Source organism: Sus scrofa, chromosome 6 (genome assembly GCF_054392235.1).
Source record: "Sus scrofa isolate SSC_HxYL_T2T_F1_AM1 chromosome 6, Sscrofa_HxYL_maternal_Yorkshire_Landrace_v2.0, whole genome shotgun sequence".
Classification (NCBI taxonomy): domain Eukaryota; kingdom Metazoa; phylum Chordata; class Mammalia; order Artiodactyla; family Suidae; genus Sus; species Sus scrofa.
The window spans coordinates 123,920,906-123,948,184 of record NC_139388.1 but is presented as its reverse complement, the minus strand read 5'-3'; the positions used below and the strand labels follow the sequence as shown (position 1 = coordinate 123,948,184).

The 27,279-nt window shown below is 38.5% G+C and overlaps 1 protein-coding gene and 1 long non-coding RNA gene across 9 annotated transcripts in view; both read right to left on the bottom strand.

Moving 5' to 3' along the window:
- Nucleotides 1-27,279, bottom strand: part of GALNT1 (polypeptide N-acetylgalactosaminyltransferase 1) — a 137,248-nt gene that overhangs the window by 42,057 nt on the left and 67,912 nt on the right. For all 8 annotated transcript variants that reach the window (XM_084958497.1, XM_084958498.1, XM_084958495.1 and 5 more), the window contains one exon: nt 26,522-26,696. In XM_084958497.1, the coding sequence (XP_084814623.1) occupies nt 26,522-26,696 (175 nt within the window). The remainder of the gene's footprint in view (nt 1-26,521; nt 26,697-27,279) is intronic.
- LOC146402806 (uncharacterized) lies at nt 19,016-23,067 on the bottom strand. The gene is made up of 2 exons (XR_014807861.1): nt 21,737-23,067; nt 19,016-20,657 (listed from the first exon to the last, which is right to left on the bottom strand). It is a non-coding gene; the product is annotated as an uncharacterized LOC146402806 (long non-coding RNA).

Below are 27,279 nucleotides of genomic sequence, written 5' to 3'. Positions count from 1 at the left end.
AACCATAAGAGAATACTATGAACAACTATATGGCAACAAGTTTGACAATCTGGAAGAAATGGACAATTTTCTAGAATCTTACAGCCTGCCAAAACTGAATCAAGTAGAAACAGACCAACTGAACAGACCGATCACTAGAAATGAAATTGAAGAGGTCATAAAATCACTCCCTACAAATAAAAGTCCAGGACCAGATGGCTTCACAGGTGAATTCTATCAAACATATAAAGAGGAATTGGTGCCCATCCTCCTTAAACTCTTTCAAAAGGTTGAAGAAGAAGGAATACTCCCAAAGACATTCTATGAGGCCACCATCACCCTCATTCCAAAACCAGACAGAGATATCACCAAAAAAGAAAACTATCGCCCAATGTCATTGATGAATATAGACGCAAAAATTCTCAACAAAATCTTAGCCAACCGAATCCAACAATATACCAAAAAAATTATACACCATGACCAGGTTGGGTTCATCCCAGGTTCACAAGGATGGTTCAATATACGCAAATCAATCAGCATCATACACATTAACAAAAAAAAAAAAAAAGTCAAAAATCATATGATCATCTCAATAGACGCAGAAAAAGCATTTGACAAAGTCCAACATCCATTCATGATCAAGACCCTCGCCAAAGTAGGTATAGAGGGAACATTCCTGAATATAATCAAAGCCATTTATGATAAACCCAGAACAAATATAATACTCAATGGGGAAAAACTGAAAAGCCTTCTCACTCAAATCTGGAACAAGACAGGGATGCCCACTCTCACCACTGCTCTTCAACATCGTTTTGGAAGTCCTAGCCACAGCAATTAGACAAACAAAAGAAATAAAAGGCATCCATATAGGAAGAGAAGAGATCAAACTGTCACTGTATGCAGATGACATGATACTATACATAGAAAACCCTAAGGACTCAACCCCAAAACTACTTGAACTGATTAATAAATTCAGCAAAGTAGCAGGATATAAGATTAACATTCAGAAGTCACTGCATTTCTGTATACCAGCAATGAAATATTAGAAAAGGAATACAAAAATATGATACCTTTTAAAATTGCACCTCACAAAATCAAATACCTCGGAATACACCTGACCAAGGAGGTAAAGGACCTATATGCCGAGAAGTATAAAACTTTAATCAAAGAAATCAAAGAAGATGTAAAGACATGGAAAGATATTCCATGTTCCTAGACTGGGAAAATCAATATTGTAAAAATGGCCATACTACCCAAAGCAATCTACAGATTCAATGCAATCCCTATCAAATTACCCATGACATTTTTTCACAGAACTAGAACAAACAATCCAAACATTTATATGGAACAACAAAAGACCCAGAATCGCCAAAGCAATCCTGAGAAACAAAAACCAAGCAGGAGGCATAACTCTCCCAGACTTCAAGAAATACTACAAAGCCACAGTCATCAAAACAGTGTGGTACTGGTACCAAAACAGACAGACAGATCAATGGAACAGAATAGAGAATCCGGAAATAAACCCTGACACCCATGGTCAATTAATCTTTGACAAGGGAGGCAAGAACATAAAATGGGAAAAAGAAAGTCTATTCAGCAAGCATTGCTGGGAAACCTGGACAGCTGCATGCAAAGCAATGAAACTAGAACACACCCTCACACCATGCACAAACATAAACTCCAAATGGCTGAAAGACTTAAATATACGACAGGACACCATCAAACTCCTAGAAGAAAACATAGGCAAAACACTCTCGGACATCAACATCATGAATATTTTCTCAGGTCAGTCTCCCAAAGCAATAGAAATTAGAGCAAAAATAAACCCATGGGACCTCATCAAACTGAAAAGCTTTTGCACAGCAAAGGAAACCAAAAAGAAAACAAAAAGACAACTTACAGAATGGGAGAAAACAGTTTCAAATGATGCAACTGACAAGGGCTTAATCTCTAGAATATATAAACAACTTATACAACCCAACAGCAAAAAAGCCAATCAATCAATGGAAAAATGGGCAAAAGACCTGAATAGACATTTCTCCAAAGAAGATATACAGATGGTCAACAAACACATGAAAAAATGCTCAACATCGCTGATTGTAAGAGAAATGCAAATCAAAACTACCATGAGATATCACCTCACACCAGTCAGAATGGCCATCATTAATAAATCCACAAATAACAAGTGCTGGAGGGGCTGTGGAGAAAAGGGAACCCTCCTGCACTGCTGGTGGGAATGTAAACTGGTACAGCCACTATGGAGAACAGTTTGGAGATACCTTAGAAATCTATACACAGAACTTCCATATGACCCTGCAATCCCACTCTTGGGCATCTATCCGGACAAAACTCTACTTAAAAGAGACACGTGCACCTGCATGCTCATTGCAGCACTATTCACAATAGCCAGGACATGGAAGCAACCCAAATGTCCATCAACAGATGATTGGATTCGGAAGATGTGGTATATATACACAATGGAATACTATTCAGCCATAAAAAAGAATGATGACATAATGCCATTTGCAGCAACATGGATGGAACTAGAGAATCTCATACTGAGTGAAATGAGCCAGAAAGACAAAGACAAATGCCATATGATATCACTTATAAATGGAATCTAATATCCAGCACAAATGAACATCTCCTCAGAAAAGAAAATCATGGACTTGGAGAAGAGACTTGTGGCTGCCTGATGGGAGGGGGAGGGAGTGGGAGGAATCGGGAGCTTGGGCTTATCAGACACAACTTAGAATAGATTTACAAGGAGATCCTGCTGAATAGCATTGAGAACTTTGTCTAGATACTCATGTTGCAACAGAAGAAAGGGTGGGGGAAAAAATGTAATTGTAATGTATACATGTAAGGATAACCTGACCCCCTTGCTGTACAGTGGGAAAATAAAAAAATAAAAAAAATAAAAAATAAAATTATTTTAAGGATGTTAACTGTATTCTTAAAGTCAGCCACCTCTTCCTGATGTATGTTTTCTGTTGATTCATTTTAATGGAGAGTGTATTAAGGTTATATCATCCATTCCAAACTGAGTATCTCTTAAGAATCCAATTAAACAAAAAAATCAGAATCACTAGAGTCTAATAGTTTAATAATCTGAGAAAAGGATTACTTTCCACAAAGGAAGTGAACAACTATTTACTGAGTATCTATTACGCACCAGGCACTTAAGCTTCCTAATAATACTGTGAGGTACTTGGAGCCACATCTCAGATGAGAAGCTAAGGACAGACACAGAGAGAGAGTGGCAGGGCCTGGCTGGAACTCCAGTCTTTTTTTTTTTTTTTGCCTTTTTGTGTTTTCTAGGGCTGCACCCTCAGTACATGGAGGTTTCCAGGCTAAGGGTTGAATCAGAGCTGTAGTTGCCACCCTACGCCACAGCCACAGCAATAGCAACGCGGGATCTGAGCCGTGTCTGCAACCTACACCACCGTTCACAGCAATGCCGGATCCTTAACCCACTGAGCAAGGCCAGGGATCGAACCTACAACCTCATAGTTCCTAGTTGTATTCGTTAACCACTGAGCCACGACGGGAACTCCTGGAACTCCATGTCTTGATGCTGCCTCCTCCATACTAAAATTTTAACCTGCGTCTTGTTTAGAATAGACTATCTCTAGAAATGCAATCATGACAAAGACCAAAAATACCCAAAATATCTGTACACAAAATCAACATACTAATTCTACACAGTCTCTTCTTTCAGTCTTGTTAGCTGAGTGAAACCACTGGAAACAGACTACCAGAGAGCAGTAACAGCAGTAACCAGACAGACAGCAAGGCACGTGAGGCCTCCTAAAGAGAGCATGTGTTAAGCCTTTCTTAAGGGTCCTCAAAATACAACAGTTGCTCCAGCCTCTCTTTCCACCTTTTTTCTTGCTCTCCCTTAAGCTCCTCAAACCTTGTGGCCTCTCCAATCTCATCTGTTACTACCTGTCAATGGAAGTGGAGAAAGGAAAGGGGGAAGAACTGAGAAAAACATAACAAAAGCCCTCTTTTGAAGCTGCCACAATGACCCTACTTACTGAGCATGTCACTTTATGCTTGCTCATTGGGGGTGTAAGAAAAGCAAAATAGAAGGGAAAAAGGATGACAAGGTAAAATAAAGGGGTTGGAAGAAGAAACAGAAGAAAAGTTCACTATAAGGGCGCCATGAGACTGACCCCCAGTCTCCTCCAGGAGAAAAAGAGAAAGAAATAGCTTCCATTGTCCTTCTTCACTAAACCCCATTTCTGCCCCTCCCATCTTCTTTACCATCCCCTAGACCCCCTTTCATTATGTGGTCCCCTTCTCCTCTTATCAGCATCCTCACTGTTTATCCACCAATGCTTAAGACCTGAGCCTCCTGTCCACATCACAGTCCACGCCCTACTCACTCCATGTTCATTCCAAGAGCCACTGGAAGGCCACCACACAGCCTGCCGCCTTCTCTCCAGTTCCCTCCTTCCAAGTCTGGGCTAAAGAGGTGAGGTCCAAAAGACTAGCTGTCTAGGCTATGGGAAGCAATAATACAGGAAGGTTCTTAACATTCCAAATACTCTCTGAAAATAGTATTAAGTAGTATTAAGTATTACTTAATACTATTTTCAGAGAGTATTGACTTAATAGTATTATATCAAAGACTATTATTTTTGACACTATTTATCAAAACTCTGTTACAAATGAAAGCTAGATTATAAATATCTTGTTAGTTCTATGCTTTGGGTACCTCCTAGGTAAGCAAGCCAAGACACTCATGTTTTTACGAGAAGGTGCATGCTGTAGGCCTGATACACAGGCCACTGGAACAGGACTCTGTAGTCAAGAATGGCCTGTGTGTGGGTAAAGAGGGTTTAGAAAAGGAGTTTCTAATATTATTTAACTGAATTGTATTAAGTCATACATAATCTTTTTTCATTGATCAATCCTACTTATTATTATAGGAGAGAACTGAGAAACAAAAAAAGTCTGGTGACTACAAAAGCTGCTAGCTTAACAAAAAGAAGAAAACTGAGACATAGAAGATGATTAGGCAAATGTGCTATGTACAAACAGTACTGCTGACCACGAAGATGCCAGAAATATCTGAGATGGCAGACTCTGAAGAAAAGAAGTGATTAGCCAGATTTATTACTGGGATGATATGTTAAAGAATTAAATCAGAAGCTGTATGGAAAGGAAGTAAGGCTACAAGAGCACTATAAATGAAGAAGACTAAAATGGAAATCATTCACAGCACAGCGAAAGAATCAGAAAGCAAAGTGGCTATTAGAATCCAGAAGAATAGATAACAAAAAGGAAAATAATTCCCTAAATCAATCAAACAATTAAACTGAATCATTTAGCAAACATACAACTTCATAAATATTCTCTCAAGGCAAAACAGAAAATGCAGAAAAAATATGGAAAAAAATCATCATGACTGATTTCAAACAGGTAAATACATACATACTCCCCTCTGCCTAAGAAAGCCTTGAAGCACATGAGAAGAACTAGAGACCCTTTCGGCATTCTAGCTAAGCTTTTCTCAAGGAGGGACCACCTTTCCAGTGGGGCTGGGGGTTGGAATCCCTTTGGGGTTTGGGGCCACAGAGCTGAGGATGAGCACAGACAATATTATGAAGCAGTTTTCCTCTATCCTGTCCCGACTGAGTTTTTCATCCCCAGGGATAACTATTAGTCCATATAAAGTTGTGCTATTTAAACAACAACAAAAACCCCAACTATATACAGATTTAATAATAGGGTGTGGGTTAGGAAACAAGGAAAAAGAAGAGTCGACTTTTACTGAAATATAATATACATATAAACAAGTTGACAACTGTTAAGTATGCAGGGGAATGAGTCTCCACAAAGTGAATGCATCAAGTAGCTGGCACCCAGAGGAAGAAAAAGACCATTACCAACACCCCAGAGCTTCCTTGGTGCTCTTCCCAAGATAACTTGGGATGGTCCACTCCTCTGGACCCCTAGCATTACATATGAATTCTGCCTCTTTTTTAGAACTTAATTTAAAAGGAATTAATATAGTGCAGTGGTTATCCAACTTTTTGACTTAGAACTTTTATAAAATATGGCACAGATGAACCTATCTACAGAACAGAAACAGACTCACAGACATAGAGGACAGACTATGAGGGGGAGGGAATGAGATGGACTGGGAGTTTGGGATTAGTAGATGCAAACTATTACATTTAGAATGGATAAGCAATGAGGTCCTGCTGTATAGCACAGGGAACTATATCCAATCACTTGTGACAGAATATGATAGAAGATAATATCAGAAAAAAGAATGTATATATAAACATGTATGACTAGATCACATTCCTATACAGAAGAAACTGACAGGACACTGTAAATCAACTATAATAAAAAAATTTTAAAAAGCTCCTTTACACATTTAAAAATTGAGGATCCCAAACTGCTTTTTTTTATGGGTTGTTGACTATTAATATTTATGTTATAAATTAAAACAGAACATTCTAAAATACAAGAGAAAGACAAATACCATATGATATCACTTATATCTGGAATCTAATACATGGCACAAATGAACCTTTCCACAGAAAAGAAAATCATGGACTTGGAGAATAGACTTTTGGTTGCCAAGGGGAGGTGGAAGAAGTGGGATGGGTTGGGAGTTTGGGGTTAAGAGATGCAGACTACTGCCTTTGGAACGGATTAGCAGTGAGATTCTGCTGTGTAGCACTGGGAACTATATCTAGTCATTTATGATGGACCATGTTAATATGAGAAAATAGAATGTATACATGTATGTGTAACTGGGTCACCATGCTGTACAGTAGGAAAAAAAAATAATGTATTTGGGGGGGGGGGAGTTCCCGTCGTGGTGTAGCAGAAACAAACCCGACTAGGACCATGAGGTTGTGGGTTCGATCCCTGGCCTTGCTCAGTGGGTTAAGGATCTGGCGTTGCTGTGAGGTGTGGTGTAGGTCGCAGATGTGGCTCAGATCTGGCATTGCTGTGGCTCTGGCATAGACTGGAGGCATCAGCTCCGATTAGACCCCTATCCTGGGAACCTCCATATGCCGCAAGTGCGGCCCTCAAAAGACAAAGAAAAAAAAAAAAAAGAAGCCACAAACATATTAAATTACCTATCAGAGAGATATTTATCACTTTCATATGGTATGTCCATTAAGAATTTATTGCCCGTTAGCTCCAAATATATCCTTCACTGCCTGCTCCCTTATAATGCAACTGCCTCCTATGAGCATTTCGCCTTTGCAGTTGGCAAGATGCCTATGGGCTCTGTCAGTAGAGGGTGTTGAAGGAACACTGCAGGAGGAAGAAACTGCCCCTCCTGGTTCTGGTGTGCCTCCATTGTTTTCTTCTCCTTCCTATAGTGTGGCTGCCAGTGGGATGTGTACAGGACACCCAGAGGCATGAGTTTCACTAGCATCTCAGGCAGATTCTCAGTAAGTCTCCCAGGCTTCTTAGCGGTTGGCTTCCCAGAGCTGGCTGCCTGAAGCCAGGAGGAGTGGTTCCTGTTGGCCAGTGCTGGCTCTGATTTCCTTCCCAAATGTACTCCAAAGTGCATTTTATGCTTGTTAAGCCTGTCTATTAGTCCTCATTCTGTGTACCGGGTCTGGCCAGAGGTGACTAGCAAAGTCCTCTTCCATCTAGTGAAACTTTTCCAGTGAGGTCTGAATCCCCGTCTTATGAGGGAGTACCCTTCCAAAGTTTTTCCTTCCTTAGTAATTCTCCTTCTCTTATTATCTTTACTGCCTTATAGTTAATCCCTTTGTAATTAATAATCATTTACATTAAACTTTCTCTGCTCAAATTATTGTGTGATTTCTGTCTCCCACCTGAACCTTGACTCATATAGCTTCTCAAACTCCACTGTATGCCAGTTGAGCAGAAAGGGCAAATAATGTCTTAGTAATATTATGAAAACTGTTTTGACCTTGCAGACTCCTTGCAAGGGCCTCAAAGACCCCAGAGGTCTCAGGACTACACTTTGGGAACTACCAATAGAGAGCATTCTTTTGTGTCTAAGTTCTTTCATTCAATAGTGTATTCATGTATCATCTATACTGTTTTAAGCCTTTTCTTGGATATCTGGTTTATTAATGTTTCCCTCCAGTCTACTGCTTGTCATTCTATTAACAGCATTTTTTAGCAGAATGAAAAATTTTAAATTTGATGAAATCCAATTTATCAATTTTTCTTTGACGAAATCATGCTTTTGGTATCATGTCTAAATACTCTCTGACTAATGCCAGGTCCTGAATATCATCCCCAAAAGTTATAAACTTTTAGGTTTTAGATTTAGATCCATGATCCAATTTGAGTTGATTTTCATAAAACACATGAGATTTAGGTCGAAAGTCATGAGTTTCTAACTGTTCCAATATCACTTGTTAAAAAGATAATCTTCTGTGGTATATGTACACAATGGAATACTACTCAGCCATAAAAAGGAATGATGACATAATGCCATTTGCAGCAACATGGATGGAACTAGAGAATCTCATACTGAGTGAAATGAGCCAGAAAGACAAAGACAAATGCCATATGATATCACTTATAAATGGAATCTAATATCCAGCACAAATGAACATCTCCTCAGAAAAGAAAATCATGGACTTGGAGAAGAGACTTGTGGCTGCCTGATGGGAGGGGGAGGGAGTGGGAGGGATCGGGAGCTTGGGCTTATCAGACACAACTTAGAATAGATTTACAAGGAGATCCTGCTGAATAGCATTGAGAACTTTGTCTAGATACTCATGTTGCAACAGAAGAAAGGGTGGGGGAAAAAATGTAATTGTAATGTATACATGTAAGGATAACCTGACCCCCTTTCTGTACAGTGGGAAAATAAAAAAAATTATTAAAAAAAATAAGATAATCTTCTATTTATGGCTTTTTACCTTTGTCAGAAATCAAATAGCCAAATCCTACTCCTGGGCATATATCTGGACAAAACCCTAATTCAAAAAGATACATGAATCCCAATGTTCATAGCAGCACTATTTACAATAGCCTAGACATGGAAGCAACCTAAATGTCCGTCGATAGATGAATGGATAAAGATGTGAGGGGTGTGTGTGTGTATCTGGAATATTACTCAGCCATAAAAAAAATGAAGTAATGCCATTTGAAACAACATGGATGTACGTAGAGATTATCATACTAAGTGAAGTAAGTCACACAGAGGAAGACAAATACCATACAATATATGTATATGTGGAATCTAAAATATGAAGCCAATGAACTTATTTCCAAAACAGAAACAGATTCAAGGACATAGGAAACAAATTTATGGTTACCAAAGGGGAAAGGGGTGGGAGAGGAATAAACTAGAATTTGGGATTAGTAGGTACAAACTACTATATATAAAATAAATAACATGGCCCTACAGTATAGCACAGGGAATTATGTTCAATATTTTTTAATATACTGTGGTGGAAATTATATGAAAAATATATACATACATATGCATAAATGAATCACTGTGTTGTACAGAAGTTCACACAACATTGTAAATCAACTATAATTTAATAAAATTTTAAAAATCAAATAGTCATATTTAAGTGAGCCTGTTTCAGAGCTTTCTATTCTGTTCCACTAATCTGTACATGTCTTTTTGCCAACACCACACTGTCTTGATTACTGCAGCTTTGCAGAAAGTCTTTAAGTTGGGTACCATTATTTTCCTCCAACTTTATTCATTTTCTTCAAAATTATTTTAGTTGTTCTATTTCCTTCACCTTTCCAAATAAAACTTTAAATCCCTTGCTGTGATTCTGAATGGAATTTCATCAAATGTCTATTGGGGAAACTGACATCTTTTACACTGTCTTCCAACATAGCTAGAAAGCTGAGGCTTTAGTTTTCTCCCTCTGCTGCAAACTTCCTATGACTATATCTGTGTTCCAGGCCAAGCTGTGGGACACAGGAGGGGGGGGGGGGAAAAAAAAACTATGGGAATTCTGCCCATGACATGGAGACCAGAGTTCTTCCAGTCCAAGATGCAATTCCCCTTCCTCAGAGGTTGAGGGGCTTTCTGTGCTGCCCTGGCAATATTGCCTAGGGGCTGAGATTGTGGGTAAGGTAAAAGAGTTGAAAAAAAGAGATGGGTTAGGGGAGAAACAGGAGTTTTACTCTACCTTCTGGCCCTTAAGAGACCCTTTCCTGTCTCTCAGACCAGACAGGTCTTCTGCTGGGGCTATCCTTCTATAGCCACAGTGCACTTCCAAGTTTTGGACTGGCACAGTTTTGAATAGAAGTGGAGAACAGACATTCTTTCCTTGCTTCTGATCTTAGAGGGAAAGATTCCAGTTTTGCGTCATGAAGGTTAATATGGCATTAGAAGCACAATCCATAAAAGAAATAACTGATACATATAACTTCATTAAAAATAAAATTTTTTTGGTGCCACTAAGCATATTCTGTGCCATTAAGCATATTCTGTGCACCATTAAGGAAACATAAAAGACAAGCTGCAAACTGAGAAAATATCTGGAAAGCATGTCTGATAAATGATGTGTATTCAGCACATACAAAGAACTCTTCTCAGTAAAAGGAAGATAAGTAATCTGATTTAAAATGGGCAAGATATGGAGTTCCCGGGTGGCCTAGCGGTTAAGGACTCAGTGTTGTCACTGCTGTGGCTCAGGTTCGATCCCTGGCCCAGAAACTTCTGCATGCTGTAGGCATGGCCGAAAGTAATAATAAAAAATAAAAATAAAATGGGCAAGATATGTGAAGAAACATTTCCTCAAAGACATAAGAATGGCCAATAAATACATGAAAAGATCCCCAATATCATTAGCGATTACAGAAATGCAAATTAAAATCACAATAAGACACCACTTCATACCTGGTAGAGTGGCCATAGTAAGAAAGTCAAAAAGAAGTGTTGGTGAGGATATGGAGAAACTAGACTGTCATACATTGGTGGTGGGAATGTAGATGCTGCAGCTGCTCTGGAAGATAGTTTGGTAATTTCTTACATAGTTAAACATAGTTACCATAGGACCCAGCAATCAGGAATCTAGCTGAGAAAAGCAAAAACCTACCCAAAAAAAACTCCCCCAAAACATATATCCACACAAACACTTATATACAAATGTTCTTAGAAACATTATTCATAATAGCCAGAAAGGGGGAACAATTCAAATGTTCATCAACTGGGGACAGGAGAAATAAATGTTGTATCACATAGCTGAGTAACACTGTGCAATAAAAGAGAACAAAGGATACATGGAAGAATCCCAGGAACATTATCCTCAGTCAAGGAACCCAGACACAAAAGACTTCATATAATGTTCCATTTACACAAGATGTTCAGACGAGGCAAATCTATGTCGATAGAGAACATTAGTGATAGCTGAGAGTGGGAATGGAGAGTGACTACAGAGGCACACCAGGGACTTTTTAGGGTGATGGAAACTTTCGAAAAGTGGTGAAACCTGCAAATTTACTTATAATCATTGAATTATACACTTTAAATGGGTGTATCTTCTCATTCCAGGAAAGATGGAGTAACTCCTGAATAGCATTTTAGTAGTTCTAATACACATTTAATAATGATGTAACCAAGTTTATAATACAATTACATTGGGAGACTGAGAGAGTAGTAGCAGGTATATATGTAGGGAGAAAGAGGAGAAAATAAATCCTCATATTCTACAGTAAAGAGTCAATATATAATATCTAGAACTAGGAAAAAATCAAGTAAAAATGCAGATATAGTACTTTGAATTAGGGAGGCAAATGCCAATGAAACAGGTAAAAGAATGTGGTTTTCTGTATAGGAAGGGAGAAATAGCAGAGGTGATGGAATAGCCTTTTTTTTTTTTAACAAACTTTGGCCAATTTATTTTTTAAATTATGTACTTATCCTTTGGTCAAAATAAAAACTAAAGTTACCTAGGTAATTCTGATCTTTGCAGAAATCCCACCTCCCAGAGACTCACAGCTCCAATCTAGTGCTTCTCAAACTCAAACTTGCTAGGGTAGGGGAGGAGGGAGAAAGAAAAATAAGATCAGGGGTAGGGATGTGGAATTATCTCTACTCTCTGACCTTTACGTCACTCCTTACTAGTTCCTCAGACCACAAAGAGCAAGCTTCTCGTGGGGCTCTTTCTTTGTGCTTCTAGTGCACGCTTCTAGGTTTCAAACTCTCTGAGTGCAAGCTGGCTAATACCAGAGGGGGGAAAGCTCACCACTGGTTGGATGGAACTTCAAATTGCAGTCTCCCTTGCCAGTTGACCTGCTACCATTTACATTTCCGTGTCCCTTCAGTTAGCTGCTCCATGCACTCTGTCCAGTAGTTGTGGTTCCATCCACTAGGAAGGAGTAAGAGAGTGGCCAGCAGCTACTGCTCCATTTAGACCCCAAGCCTGGGAACTTCCATATACTGCAGGTAGAACTGGAGCTACAGCTGCCCGCCAACACCGCAGCCACAGCAATACCAGATCCAAGCCGCGTGTCTTCGACCTACACCACAGCTCACAGCAGTGGCAGATCCTTAACACACTGATCGAGGCCAGGGATTAAACCTGCGTCCTCAAGGATGTCAGATTCAAAGAACTATTAAAAAAAAAGATTATTACAGTGAATTAAAAACACAAAATCCAGCCATTTAGTAGAGATACACCTAAACCAAAACCATACAGATGGCTGAAAGTAAAGAAATAGAAGAAAAAAAAAAAAAAAAAAGACACACCAGGAAAATAAAAAACGTTAGACTCAAAGTGATGTGACAATATCAAAACCAAATGGAAAAAATTTAATAAAAAATACACACATACAATAAATTGTCTTAAATACATCCAGTGATGAAGCCTTGAAAAATAAACCAACAGAATGAATTAGAGAAATCGTCAAATCCATAAAACAGAACAAAACAAAACACCAGGAGTTCCTGCTATGGCACAGTGAGTTAAGAAACTGACTGCAGCAGCTTGGGTCACTGCAGAGGTGCAGGTTTGACCCTCAGCCAGGTGGGTTAAATGATCTGGCATTGCTGCAGTTGTGGCTTGGGTTCAATTCCTGGCCTAGGAACTTCCATATGTCATAAGTTCAGCCATTAAGAGAAAGGAAGGAAGGAAGGAAGGAAGGAAGGAAGGAAGGAAGGAAGAGGCATTAGGACAATGTTATTTTCAACTACAAAGGAAAAGCTTTTTAAAAAAACTGCATACATTTTAGATCACAAAGGAGGTTTCCATACATTTCAAAAAAGGTCATCTTTATATACAGATTATCTAGGAGTCAATAAAAAAATGATAAAATCAAAAGGCAAAAAACGTACATAGAAGTTTTTAAATGTACTAAGTCATCTTGGGTTAAACAGAAATCAAATGGAAATTATAAACTACATATAAGTGAATAAGGATGAAAGTACTACATATAAAACTAGCAGGAGGCAGTGAAATGATTCATAGATATATATTCAGTCTTTAATAAATTTTTTAGAAAACAAAAATATTTTTAATTAGGTTAAGCATTTAACTAAATGAGATAACAGATTAAACACAAAATAGAAAAAAAAGATAATTATAGAAAACAAATGTCTAAAACTTAGATAAACAAAAGGAGAAGCTACTTCTCTTTTAAAACTTAAAAACTGCAAACCACTGGCAAGAATGTCTAAGGGTGAAGTTCCTGTCGTGGCTCAGTGGTTAACGAACCCGACTAGGAATTATGAGGTTGCGGGCTCAATCCCTGGCCTCGCTCAATGGGTTAAGGATCTGGCATTGCTGTGAGCTGTGGTGTAGGTCGCAGATGCGGCTCAGTTCCCACATCTGTGGGAAGGCCAGCAGCTACAGCTCCAATCAGACCCCTAGCCTGGGAAACTCCATATGCCGTGGGTGCAGCCCTAGAAAAGACAAAAAAAAAAAAAAAAGTCTAAGAGAAAACGAGAAAAGAAACAAATACTATTAGAATTGAGAGTAGATAATTATAGATCGAGTGAAAATGTTTTAAAATCATAAAGTACTAAAGATAATGCTACGAACAAACAACAAAAAGCCTAAGCCTTCCAGTTCCAGTTCCAGTTCATTGTGAACTACCCAAAAAAAATTTTTTTTTTGTCTTTTTGTCTTTTAGGGCCACACCCGAGGCATACGGAGGTTCCCAGGCTTGGGGTGGAACTGGAGCTACGGCTGCCCACCAATACCACAGTAACACCAGATCCAAGCTGTCATCTGCAACCTACACCACAGCTCATAGCAATGGCAGATCCTTAACGCACTGAGCGAGGCCAGGGATTAAACCTACCTCCTCTTGGATACCAGTCGGATTTGTTTCCGCTAAGCCACAAAAGGAACTCCTGTGAATTACCCAAATTCTAATTGTGATCTGGCATGTTGTACTATGTGCCATTTTTTACAAAAGAAAAAGAAAATGTTTCCCAGATTTCATGATCTCTCCAGCTATCTGCCCCATTTCTCTTCTTCCAACGACTACAACTCAAAAGCACTGCTATACTTGCTGTCTCCACTGCTTCCCCTCCCACTTTGTTTCTCCCACTTTTTTCAAGTTGATTTTATACCAAGCATAACAGAGTACGCAAAAGACAGATTTAGAGCAAATGAGTTACCACACAGCAGACACTCAAGCAATCATGACTCAAGTGAAGAAACAGTTCACTGCCAGCCCCTCCCAAGTCCCTCTTGCTCTTTTCTTCCCTCTGCCAAAGGTGACCAGTCACTACCCTAATATTAATGTCAGTTTTTAAAAAATGTTTATTAGTTATTTATAATATTCTATAAATTTCTACGGTACAGCAAAGTGACCCAGTTATACATATATATATACACACATATATATATATATATATACATACACACATTCTTTTTCTCACATTATCCTCCATCATGTTCCATCACAAGTGACTAGATATAGTTCCCCGTGCTATACAGCAGGATCTCATTGCTTATAGATTCCAAATGCAATAGTTTACATCTACTAACCCCAAACTCCCAATCCATCCCACTCCCTTCCTTTCCCCTTTGGCAACCACAAGTCTGTTCTCCATGTTCATGAGTTTGTTTCTTTTCTGTAAACAGGTTCATTTGCAATGTCAGTTTTGATTTGCCTGTATTTGACCTTCCCGGAGGCATGCAGCTTTCGTACATTTTTACTGTTATAAAGATGAATATACCACATTCTACTGTTGATAGACACTTAAGGCATTTTACTTTGGAGTCAATATAGGTGGTACTGCTGTAATCATTTTTTTTTTTTTTTTTGGTCTCCTAATGCATATGTGCATGTATTTCTTTTAGGTATGCCTAGAAGTAGATCTGCTAGGCCATGAAGTGTGTTAATATTTGTGTCAGTAAACACTCAAAGTTTTTTTTTTTTTTTTGGTCTTTAGTCCTTTTATGGCCACACCCGTGGCACATGAAGGGTCCCAGGCTAGGGGTCTAATTGGAGCTGTTGTTGCCAGCCTAAGTCAGAGCCACAGCAAGGCCATATCTGAGCCGCATCTTTGATCTACACCACAGCTCATGGCAATTAGGGATCCTTAACCCACTGAGTGAGGCCAGGGATCGATTCCGCATCCTCATGGATCCTAGTTGAATTTGTTTCTGCTGCACCACAACGGGAACTCCCCAATACTCACAGGTTTTTCAAATGTGGGTGTACGAATTTAAACCCCAACAGTGTTTGAGAATATTAAGTGGTATTTCACTGTGGTTCTGCTATTCTGATTACAAATGAGGCTGAGCATCCTGCCGCATGTGTATTGGTCATTTGGATAATCTGTTCTGTGAAGTTCAAATCTCTCACCTGTTTTTCAACTGGACTGTCCATCTTTTTCTTATGGATATATAGGAGTTCTTAATACAATCTGGATCTGAGCACTTTGTTGGTTCTGAGTATCAAAAATATCTCTTCTGTGACTTGCCTTTTCAATACATTTTTTTGTTTCACTTTTTTAATGGACAGAAAGTCTTTAATATAGCCCAATTTATTAAACTTTTCCTTCATTTTTGAGCACTGTGTTCTGCTTAAGAAACTTTTCCCTATCCCAAGGTCATAAAAATATTCTTCTATGTTATCATCTATGCTTTATTGCTTTGCCTTCATATGTATATCTGTAATACACATGAAACTGATTTTTCTACATGGTGTGAGATAAAGGTTTCCTTCAATTTTGTATCTTAATTATTATATCAGGTTGATCCAGCATTTTTTACTATTTCCTTTAGATCATCCTTCTCCTCCTGTTAACGCAGTTCCACCTTGGTCCCAAACAAAGGGTCCAAAAAGGATGGGACTGATTATAAACTCCTATTCTGTTCCCCTGATGTGTTTGTCAATCCTTGCAACAATACCACACTAAATTAATATAGTTTTCTAAGAAATCTTGGTAACTATTACTGCAAATCCTTCTACCTTAATCTTCTACAAGAATGTCTGGCTCTCTAGGGCTTTGCATTTCCAGTTACATTTGAGAATAAATTTCTCAAACTACATACACATCCACACACACACGTGGCTGACTGGGAATGTGCTAAATCTATAAATCAATTTGGAGAGAACCAACATTTTTATATTAAGCCATCAACTCATGAAAATGGGATATTTCTCCATTTGTTTAGTCTCAATTTCTCTCAATAGTATTTTAGAATTTTCACAGAAGATAGTATCCTATATTTGATATTTTCTGACTGCATTTTAGGTGGTAGTAAACTGACACAGAAATACAACTGATTTTTCTTATAAATATTTACCTTAAAATCATCAACCTTGCTAAACACTGATTCTAATCATTTATTGTAATTCTTTTGGATTGGATTTTCATCATACACAACCATGTCAATGCAAATAACAGGTTTTAATTCTTCCTTTCCAATCCATATTATTTCTTTTTCTTGTCTCCTTAGTCCAGCTAAGACCTCCAGCATAACACTGAACAGAAGTAGGAATAATGAAGTAGCATCATCTGTGTCATGTTCCATATCTCTAAGAGAAATCTTTCAAAATCATTTTTAAATAAGGACATTCACTGTGAAGCAGCTTTGTTTTGTTTTTCTGCAGATACCTCTTATCAGATTAAAGAAGTTTCTTTCTGCTACTAGTCTGCTAGGAGTTTTTATCATGACCGGTGATGAATTTTATGAAATCCTTTTTCTGTATCTACTGAAATGATCACATAATTTATCTTCTTTTTTCCCATTTGCGTGGTTAATTTAAAGTATGATTTTCAAGTATTTGCCTTGAAGTCTACTTTACCTAGTAGTAGTATAGGTCAGATACATTCTATTCTTTTACCTTTTTTTTTTTGGCTGCTTATAGAAGTTCCCAGGCCAGGGATGGAATCTGAGCCACACCAGCGAGCTAAGCCACCACAGAGACAATATTGGATTCTTAACCCACTGCACCACAGCAGGAATTCCTATTTTTTCTTTTACTCTTAATGTTATTACATCCTTATTTTTTTTTTCTGATGTCTGCCTCTTACAACAGTATAGTGTTGTCATTTTTTCCCAGTCTAGCAATCTTTGTCTTTTAAGCTATATCTTTAAGCCATTTAATATAGTTATTGATATATTTCCATTTAAATCTACTACCTTACACAAATAAAAATATTTGTCTTTTTTTTTTTTTTAGGGCCACACCCTAGGCATATGGAAGTTCCCAGGCTAGGGGTCAAACTGGAGCTGCCACTGCTGGCCTATACCACAACCACAGCCAACGCCAGATCCGAGCTGTGTCTGTGACCTATACGGCAGCTCATGGTAACGCTGGATCCTTAACACACTGAGCGGGGCCAGGGATCGAACACATGTCCTCATGGATACTAATTGGATTCATTACCACTGAGCCACAATGGGAAATTTGAAATATTTGTCTTTTTCTCTCCTTTTATTTTGGACTAAAAAAAAAAAATTTCACTTACCCTGCTCTTTTAATATTCATTTTCATCTGGTGGTTACCTTAAATGCAATGCAACTACACCTGTGATTTACTAAAGTCTAATACTAATTGGTATTTTAACCTATTTCTTAACACCAAAAAAACCTTACAAATGTTTATTAACTCAATCCCCAAAGAAAATGCTTTGTTTTATATTTTAACATAGATATTTTATATCCCATAAGATATTATTGTTGTTTTACATGGTCAACATTAATTTATCTACATATTTACCATTTTTGCTGCTCTCCCTTCATTTCTATTATCTGATTACCTATGAGATCATTTTTTCTGTCTAGAGAAAACCCATTATTATTTTTTAGTGTGGATAATGAATTCTCTCAGTTTCAGTTTCTGTTATCTTAATTTTTTTTTTTTTTTTTTTTTTTGGAAAGATACTTTGCTGGGTATAGAGTTTATGACTGTAGTTCTCTTAAAAGACATCATGCCAATATCTTTTTTTTCCCCCTGCCTTTTAGGGCTGCACCAGCGGCATATGGAGGTTCCCAGGCTAGGGGTCTAATCAGAGCTGTAGCTGCCGGCCTATGACACAGCCACAGCAACACAGGATCCGAGCCACGTCTGCAACCTACAGCACAGCTCACAGCAATGCCGGATCCTTAACCCACAGAGCGAGGCCAGGGATCGAACTCGCATCCTCATGGATGCGAGTCCGATTCGTTTCCACTGTGCCACGACAGAACTCCACGGCATTATCTTTTGACTTCCTTTGTTCCCGTCTCTTGAGAAGTCAGCTGTTGGATTTAACTATGGCCTCTTTAAAGGTAACCTTTATCTATTTCCCTCTTCTGTTTTTTTCTGATCTACTTCACTATCATCATTACTTCTAGGAGCCCAACACTAAAGCACACAGGAAGGGGCTACAAGACTCCACCACCATCACCACCTCCACACATGACAGGATGTTTTTTAGGCACCAGCACCAAAAGGCTGCTAAAAGCACTATTTAGTTTCTCAGTATATACCTTCTGGATTTAGCAGATGTCTCTGGATAGAAAGTAGCCTCTAAATTCTAGGCTCATTTCTCTGGGTTTCCATCTTCTCCCATGTTTGGGCTCTGTAATTCTTCACTGCCTTCTAAGCTCTGCCTCCTAACTTCTGGATGTTTTCACTACCATAATTTTTATGTTTTTTTTAATCTAACTCTCTAGGTTGGTCCAGCTCACCAAGACCACCATTATAGAAAGTGAAAGTCTTCCCATACTTTTTTTTAAATCAAAGTTTCATTCCTACCACTCCATAGAAACAACTTTGTCCAAGATCCAACATCTTCACATGCTAAAATCTACTGGTCAATTTAGAGACCTCAACTTGCTTCAAACTCTCAGGAGAATTTAACACAGTTGACCACCTCCTTCTTGAAACATCACCTCACCTTTTCTCAACCTCTTGCTGGATCTTCCTCCTCTTCTATGTCTTCACAGCCTGGACCATCAGTCCCCTAACCTCTTTTTCACCTCTTCCATTCCCATGGCCACCTTAACCAGTCACATGTCCTTAAATGCCCTTGCCCCTTAATGACACCAGCTTCAACCTCTCCTGTGAATGTCAGGATTTTATAAGTATGTGCTAAGAATTCTTGATTTCTATTCACATATTTCTACTTTCCTCTTCTTTCCATCTTGGCGAGTATCACTATAATTCAAATAGCTGTTCAGGCCTGAATTCTTAACTCCTTTTTTCTTTCACTCCACATCTAACCTGTCAGCATTCTGATAGCTTCCATCTTGAAAATACAATCAGAATTTGAAAACTTCTTCCCTTGAGCCAGCCCAGTCCATGCCACTGTTCTCTCTCACTCAGGCCGCTATTATATTCTGCACAAATATGCCAAGAAATGTAGTCTCTCATCCACTGCAGCTGGAAAGTGTAAATTGGTCAAACTACAGTGGGAGCAATAGTTTAAAAAATTAAATGAAATTAGGAGTGCCTGTTGTGCCTCAGAGAGTTAAGAACCCGACTAGTATCCGTGAGGATGTGAGTTCCATCCTTGGCCTCGCTCAGTAGTATCTGGTGTTGCTGTGGCTGTGGTGTGGGCTGGCAGATGCAGCTCCAATTTGACCCCTAGCCTGGGAACTTCCACATGCTCTAAGTACAGCTCTAAAAAAGAAAAAAAGAAAGAAAAAAAAATCAAATGAAATTAAAAAGTCCATGTCTCTCAGCACAGTTATTTCGCATCTCTGTGAAACTGACCATAGTCCATGATAACAAATACATTTTATGTTAATCTAGCACATACATTTTAAAACAATGGTTAATGAAAAAAATATTTTTATTACATAAGATGTAACTCTGATAGCTCCTATTTCACTAAAGTGCTAGCAGATACTCATATTGTATATGAAATACTATTTTAAAAACTTGAGGGCTAAGATCTTCTAAATTGATCTCATGATTCATTAATGACTAAAGAGTCATGACCTGCAATTTGGAAAGCACTGTTTCACAGAAAACTGTTCTATCTGTGCAAGAGAATACATGTTTGTTTAAAAAGGATGTTTACAGACACTCTGTAACTATAAAATATATACATAAAATAAAAGAACAATAGATTGATTTCTATTGTGTAGTATATAGTCATACAGTGGACTTCTACAAAGCAGTTAAAAGGAATGACCTAGAACTACATGTAATGACGTGACTAAATCTCAAAATCAATGCCTGAATAAAAACCATTTTTAAAAGTTGCAGAAGTGGAGTTCTCATCGTGGCTCAGTGGTTAATGAATTCGACTAGGAACCATGAGGTTGCGGGTTCGATCCCTGGCCTTGCTCAGTGGGTTAAGGATGTGGTGTTGCCATGAGCTGTGGTGTAGGTTGCAGACGCAGCTTGGATCCCGCATTGTTGTGGGCTGTGGCGTAGGCCGGTGGCTACAGCTCTGATTCGACCCCTAGCCTGGGAACCTCCATATGCCGTGGGAGCGGCCCCAGAAAAGGCAAAAAAATAAAAATTAAAAAAAATAAAAGGAGTTCCTGTTGTGGCGCAGTGGTTAACGAATCCGACTAGGAACCATGAGGTTTCAGGTTCGGTCCCTGGCCTTGCTCAGTGGGTTGAGGATCCAGCGTTGCCGTGAGCTGTGGTGTAGGTTGCAGACATGTCTCAGATCCTGCGTTGCTGTGGCTCTGGCGCAGGGCGGCGGCTACAGCTCCGATTCAACCCCTAGTCTGGGAACCTCCATATGCCGCGGGAGCAGCCCTAGAAATGGCAAAAAGATTTAAAAATAAATAAATAAATAAAAGTTGCAGAAGAATATATACCTATGCTGTACTAATATCTGCTGTTAAAACATGAAACTATAACTATGTATTAAATAAATAGAAATATGTACAGTAATGATAAATATAAAAATCAGACCTGTTATTAGAGAGGAATGAAATATAATGAGAGGAATGAAATACAAATGGTTTCAAAAGTAGCTGAAAAGTCTTATTGCTGAAAACAAAATATGAGGAGAATATGGCAACTTATTAAGAGCCAATAAAGTTGGTAGTTGGTATAAAGGTTATCTCCTGTTCCAAAAAATAAAACTTCTGAGAGCTCACTAGTGAAAGATGGAAAACACAAAAGAAAAATACTTCAAGATAAATATTTTAAAGCATATTTATTTATTTATTTGTCTTTCTGTCTTTTCAGGGCTGCGCCCACAGCATAGGGAAGTTCTCAGGTAAAGGGTCGAATCAGAGCCATAGCTGCCAGCCTACACCATAGCCGCTGAACGCCAGATCCGAGCAGCATCTGCGACCTAGAGCACAGCTCAAGGCAATGCCAAATCCTTAAACCACTGAGTGAGGCCAGGGATCGAACCTGAAACCTCAAGGTTCCTGGTTGGATTCGTTTCCACTGAGCCACGATGGGAACTCCTAAAGCATATTTTTAAGTGATAAATTATCAAGTGTGTCTTTAAGGCTATGATGAAACAAAAAATCAGGGAATTCACTCAATTTATGTAACAAAAAGATTTACATTTCATTTAGCAGATACACACCAAACTATAAGAGGATAAATACAAGTACAAAGAGTAATATTTACGTTAGAATATTCTGTTTACAAAATTTTATTTAACTGAAACAAAATGTGTATTAGCCTTAGAACTACTAATTACTAGTTACAGAATTATAACAAAGTTACTGAAAACAACTGAAAAAATATAAAACCATTAGTCTTAAAAATTATACGCAAATTCCACAACTTCATCAAAATCATCTAAAAAGCTTATCTGAGAAAAGAGAATTCTAGTAAAAATAAATAAAATAAATAGAATTCTACTAAACACACGATTTCAATCTATTTTCAGATTTTAATCTAGCATTAAAATCAAGTTAAGAACATGAGAAAAATAACATTCAGCAACTGGGTAGGGAAAGAAGGAAATTAAAGGTCAGAGGACCTAGATTCAAATCTGATTCAATTACCCTGGGATACTGCAATGTCTCTGAGGCACTTAACAGCAGCCTGCCTCATGGGACTGGTGACTGATAATTTTTTAAACCAAAGGTAAACTTACTTTTAAAGCTAGAAAGATGAAAATGCTATTGTAGGCCAAACATCTCACGAATATTTGAGAATAAAAAAGTAAACTGCAAGGTTTGGTGTCTATATTTTTAAGAAGTCAGAAAGCAAAGGCAAGACTTAATAATAAAAAAATTTCACAACTAGAAAATCCAAGAGAAGAGCTGAAAGACGGTGTAGGATTTCTCCATGGAGGTAGAACACAAAGACAAAAAAAGATAATTTGGTTGGGGGGGAGGTGGCGGAGGGGAGGATTAAGAGAACTGATGCAGGCAGTCCAAAGGCTGGCTACTAGGAGTTTCAATGAGAAGAAACAGACTGACAGGACATACAATAGGCCTGTCCAATGATTATACACACAACTGGCAAGACCTCACACTTTACCACAAGCACACAACTTACTTCAAGGATGTTGGTACAAAATGCCTTTAACCAACCAATCGAAAGGAAAGAGAGGGAACAGGAACACAATCAGGGGCATCACAGTGATACAAACAGCAAAATGCAGGTTCTAGAAACATATAAGACACTCTATCTGGTCTTTAAATAATAAAGTATACAGGAAAAAAGAAGAGGTAACCAAAAGAGACTTGAGAGAGGAGTTCTCTTGCGGTGCAGCGGGTTAGGATCTGGTGTTGTTACTGCTGTGGGTGCAGGTTTGACCCCTGACCTGGGAACTTCCACATGCTGTAGGTGCAGCCAAAATAAATAAATAATTTAAAAAAATTATTTTAAATAGAGACTTGAGAGAGATCTCTGCTAGTTGCAATGTATGCACCTTATTTGCTTCCTAATACAAACACTATCAAAAAAGGAAAATATATGACATAAATAGGAAAATTTACATACTAACTGTATATTTCATGTTATCAAGGAATCACTGTTAATACTTGGTGGGGGGTTGGTATTGCGGTTTTTCTTTCTTTTTTTGTTCTCTGAGTCCTATCTTTCAGGGACAGATATTGTAATATTTACAAATGGTATGTCTTTGGGGTTGGGGAAATCTGCTTATTTTTTTAATTTATTGAAGTAGAGCTGATTTACAATATTCTGTTAATTTCTGCTGTACAGCAAAGTGATTCAGCTATACTTACACACACATATATATATTCTTTTCCATTACGGTTTACCACAGGATATCGAATATGGTCCCCTGTATTATACAGTAGGACCTTGTTGTTTATCCATTCTATATATAATCGTTTGCATCTGCTAATGCCAAACTCCCAGTCCATCCCTCCACTACCTTCCCTCCGCCTTGGCAACTGTAAATCTGTTCTCTACGTCTGTGAGTCTGTTTCTGTTTTGTAGATAAGTTCATTTGTGCCATGTTTTAGCGAATCTGCTTCTAATCACACTCACACTCTACAAATTGCATGGGTTTCTCTATACGGCCACTCCTGTCATGTCAGCTGGTTTACCCCAGAGTCAATGATTCAAGTGAGAATAAAAGACCAAATTGGAAACCACAGTGTACTTTATAGCCTACTCCTAAAAGCAACACCACATCACTTGTACTGTGTTCTGATAGTCATACAGACCAGCCCTAGTACAACACAGGAAGGATCATACAGAAGAGTGTAAATAGGAGATGGAGACTGTTGCCGGACATCTTAGAGGATATAAATGAGGCTACAAAACTGAACATTTAGGAATTGTTGGAGCAAGGTGACGAATATGTTGGCGTTCATTCCATTATCTCTATTTTTGTACATACTTGAAGTTTTCCATTATAAAAATTTTTTCAAAACTAAAAAAAAAAAAAAAAAGGCTAAAAGCATAGAGATGGAAGAGTTCCCTTGTGGTGCAGTGGGTTAAGGATCTGGCATTGTCACTGCAGTGGCTTGGTCACTGTTGTAGCTTAGGTTTGATCCCTGGCCCAAACACTTCCATATGCCGCAAGTGTGGCCAAAAAAGAAAAAAAAAAAGGCACAGAAACGGAGCAAGTAAAATTTTTTTCAGTTCTGAAGTTTTCTCATCAAGCCCCAAATCTGGTGCACAAGCATATGTATCATACCATTTAAACACTGATCTTCATAACATGAAGTTGTTCACTGTGCAAAAACTAGTTACTCAAAGGCTACTCATTAATAAAAGCATCTTCAAGAACTATGTAAAAGACTAGAAACAAAATAAACACAATAAAATATGCTGAGCAATGATACATTCAGGGGAATTATTAAAAGTAAAAAAAAAAAAACAAAAAAAACAAAAAAACCTCTACCATAAACAGTAGTAGTTAAGGTTCTTTTTAATGCAGACATGACTGAATTTCAACTGTAGACTTCCCCCAAGGAGTCCAGCTTTCTTCAGTAATTCTTAAATTACTCAGGAAAAGTACACAATTTATGAAAATCTAAGATTACAATGAAGCTTCTCTTGACAGACCTCCACTTAACCAATGTGCTCTCCCACTCCTAGTTTCATTTTTACCTGCACAATATTCAAAGGTTATCTTAGTGTAACTTATTCACAGCCATTCCCTATAATGAACTATGATTACTTTTCCCTTCTCCAAACAAATTTTTTAAGTTTTCCCTGGATTGTTTGGAGCTTCCCCCCCCCCTTTTTTTTCTCTTTTGAGGGCCACACCCGTGGCATATGGAGGTTCCCAGGCTAGGGGACAAATTGGAGCTGCAGCTGCAGGCCTACACCACAGCCACAGCAATGCAGGATCTGAGACATGTCTGCAACCTACACCATAGCTCATAGGAAACTTTACTAATGTTAATTTTATAGCTCATGGCAACGCCAGATCCTTAACCCACTGAGTGAGGTGAGGGATCAAACCTGCATTAGTTTTTTTTTTTGGTGATGATTTTCTATATACATATTACTAATTCAATCCCACACACCCCATCAGTTCCCTTGCTTTTTACTGGGCTTGTTGTCCTCTAGTTCATATACCTCATATTACCTTTTCCATATGGAGCAACTGGGCCTCTTCTCCTGCTGACAGGAGTATACGTTGGTACGACCATCTTGAAAAATGTCTGGCAGCACGTGCTAACGCTATTTAAGTGTATACCCTACTCCTTTTCTCAACATATAATAAATAGAAATGAGAGCTAAATTCCCCTAAAACCATGTACAGGAATGTCACAATAGGTTTATTTTAATAGTCAAAAAGGGGAAACAACCCAAATATCAATGTGTAAATAAACTATGATATATTCATACAACAAGTCACACTGCAATGGAAAAGAATAAATCTCTGATATATGCAACAATATCAATCTCAAAGACACAAAAGAAAAATACAGTATGGAACGATTTATAAAAAGTTCAAAGAAAGACAAAGCTATTCAATGTTTAGAGATCAAAACAATGGCTTCCCCTGAGGGTGGGAGTACTGACTGGAAAGGAACATCACAGAACTTTCAGGGGTGATGGAAATGTTCTATAACTTGATCTGGATGGTGGTTAGACACGTACATACATTAAAAATTCAGTAATCTATATGCTTATGACTGTATACCTCACTGTTTTAAACTACACACAACTTAAAACCACTTTTTTAAAACATTAATTATGCAAGTGTTCCAGTAATAATGAGGTTTAAAATCCCTACTAATCTATCAAGATAAATAATTATGTTCCAAAACCTAAAATGCATAGTTCCAATGATCACTAGAATTTGAGGTACTGTTTCATCAGTATTTAATTATTTCTTAAGTAGGGTAAGTAGTAACTTAGTGATGTAACATCACTTTAGAACAGTCAGCACCAAAGTGCAATTTATTGGGAATTCAGAACATACTTTTCATTCAAATTAAATTGTAGCAGGACCACACTAGGTACTTACCCTTCTTTTTTTTTTTTTTTTTTTTTTGGCCTTTGTCTTTTGTTGTTGTTGTTGTTGTTGTTGCTATTTCTTGGGCCGCTCCCGTGGCATATGGAGGTTCCCAGGCTAGGGGTTGAATCGGAGCTGTAGCCACCGGCCTACGCCAGAGCCACAGCAACGCAGGATCCGAGCTGAGTCTGCAACCTACACCACAGCTCACGGCAACGCCGGATCGTTAACCCACTGAGCAAGGGCAGGGACCGAACCCGCAACCTCATGGTTCCTAGTCGGATTCGTTAACCACTGCGCCACGACGGGAACTCCGGTACTTACCCTTCTAATCGAACATCTGGTAAAGATCTGTTGAGTGCAATCATCTCACTTGCCATTAAATTGAACTGATTGATTTTAAACATCTCTTTCATCTTATCTTGGTCCTCTTTAGGAATGACGACTGGTTTCCCCATTTCTCCAGGACCTTCATGAGGCTTCTGTACTGGCTCTAGAACTAAGAACAAGGAGGAAGCTTTACTAATGTTAATTTTATAGCAATTGATTCAAATTCCTGTTTAATAACACTTGAGTTTAAACTATGCCTTCAACAACCAGAGCCATTTCTGAGCCCAAACTCTCCCAGTCTGTAACACCACCTAGGGCTGCCCTGTCCTTCACTTTCACACCACATCCTGACTCGAGACCTCCTCACCTTGTGCCATGCACTCGAATCACTGCATGGCCTTGGGACTTCCATCTCTAAAATATCATTACCACATTAGCCTCCCTAAGGCATTAATAAGCCTTTGTTGTGTTATTCCCATGGTCTCCTGGAGTCCAACTTCTCTAGTAGAGAATTTAGTCTAACACTCTCAACCTACAACCTGCTGGGCTCGCCACCTTCCACCCCACCTCCACCTCCCAATTCTCATCTTTCAGTCAAACAGCACCCACTGAGCAAGGGCAGTGCTCCTTGTGCCTCACAGGTTCTTGCGCTGGTGCTTTTGCTCACTCTGGTCCCTTTCCTTGGCATCTCCTTCCCACCTCTACCTCTGCAATAACCCATACTTGTCCTTCAAGGCCCAGCTTCTCCCCTG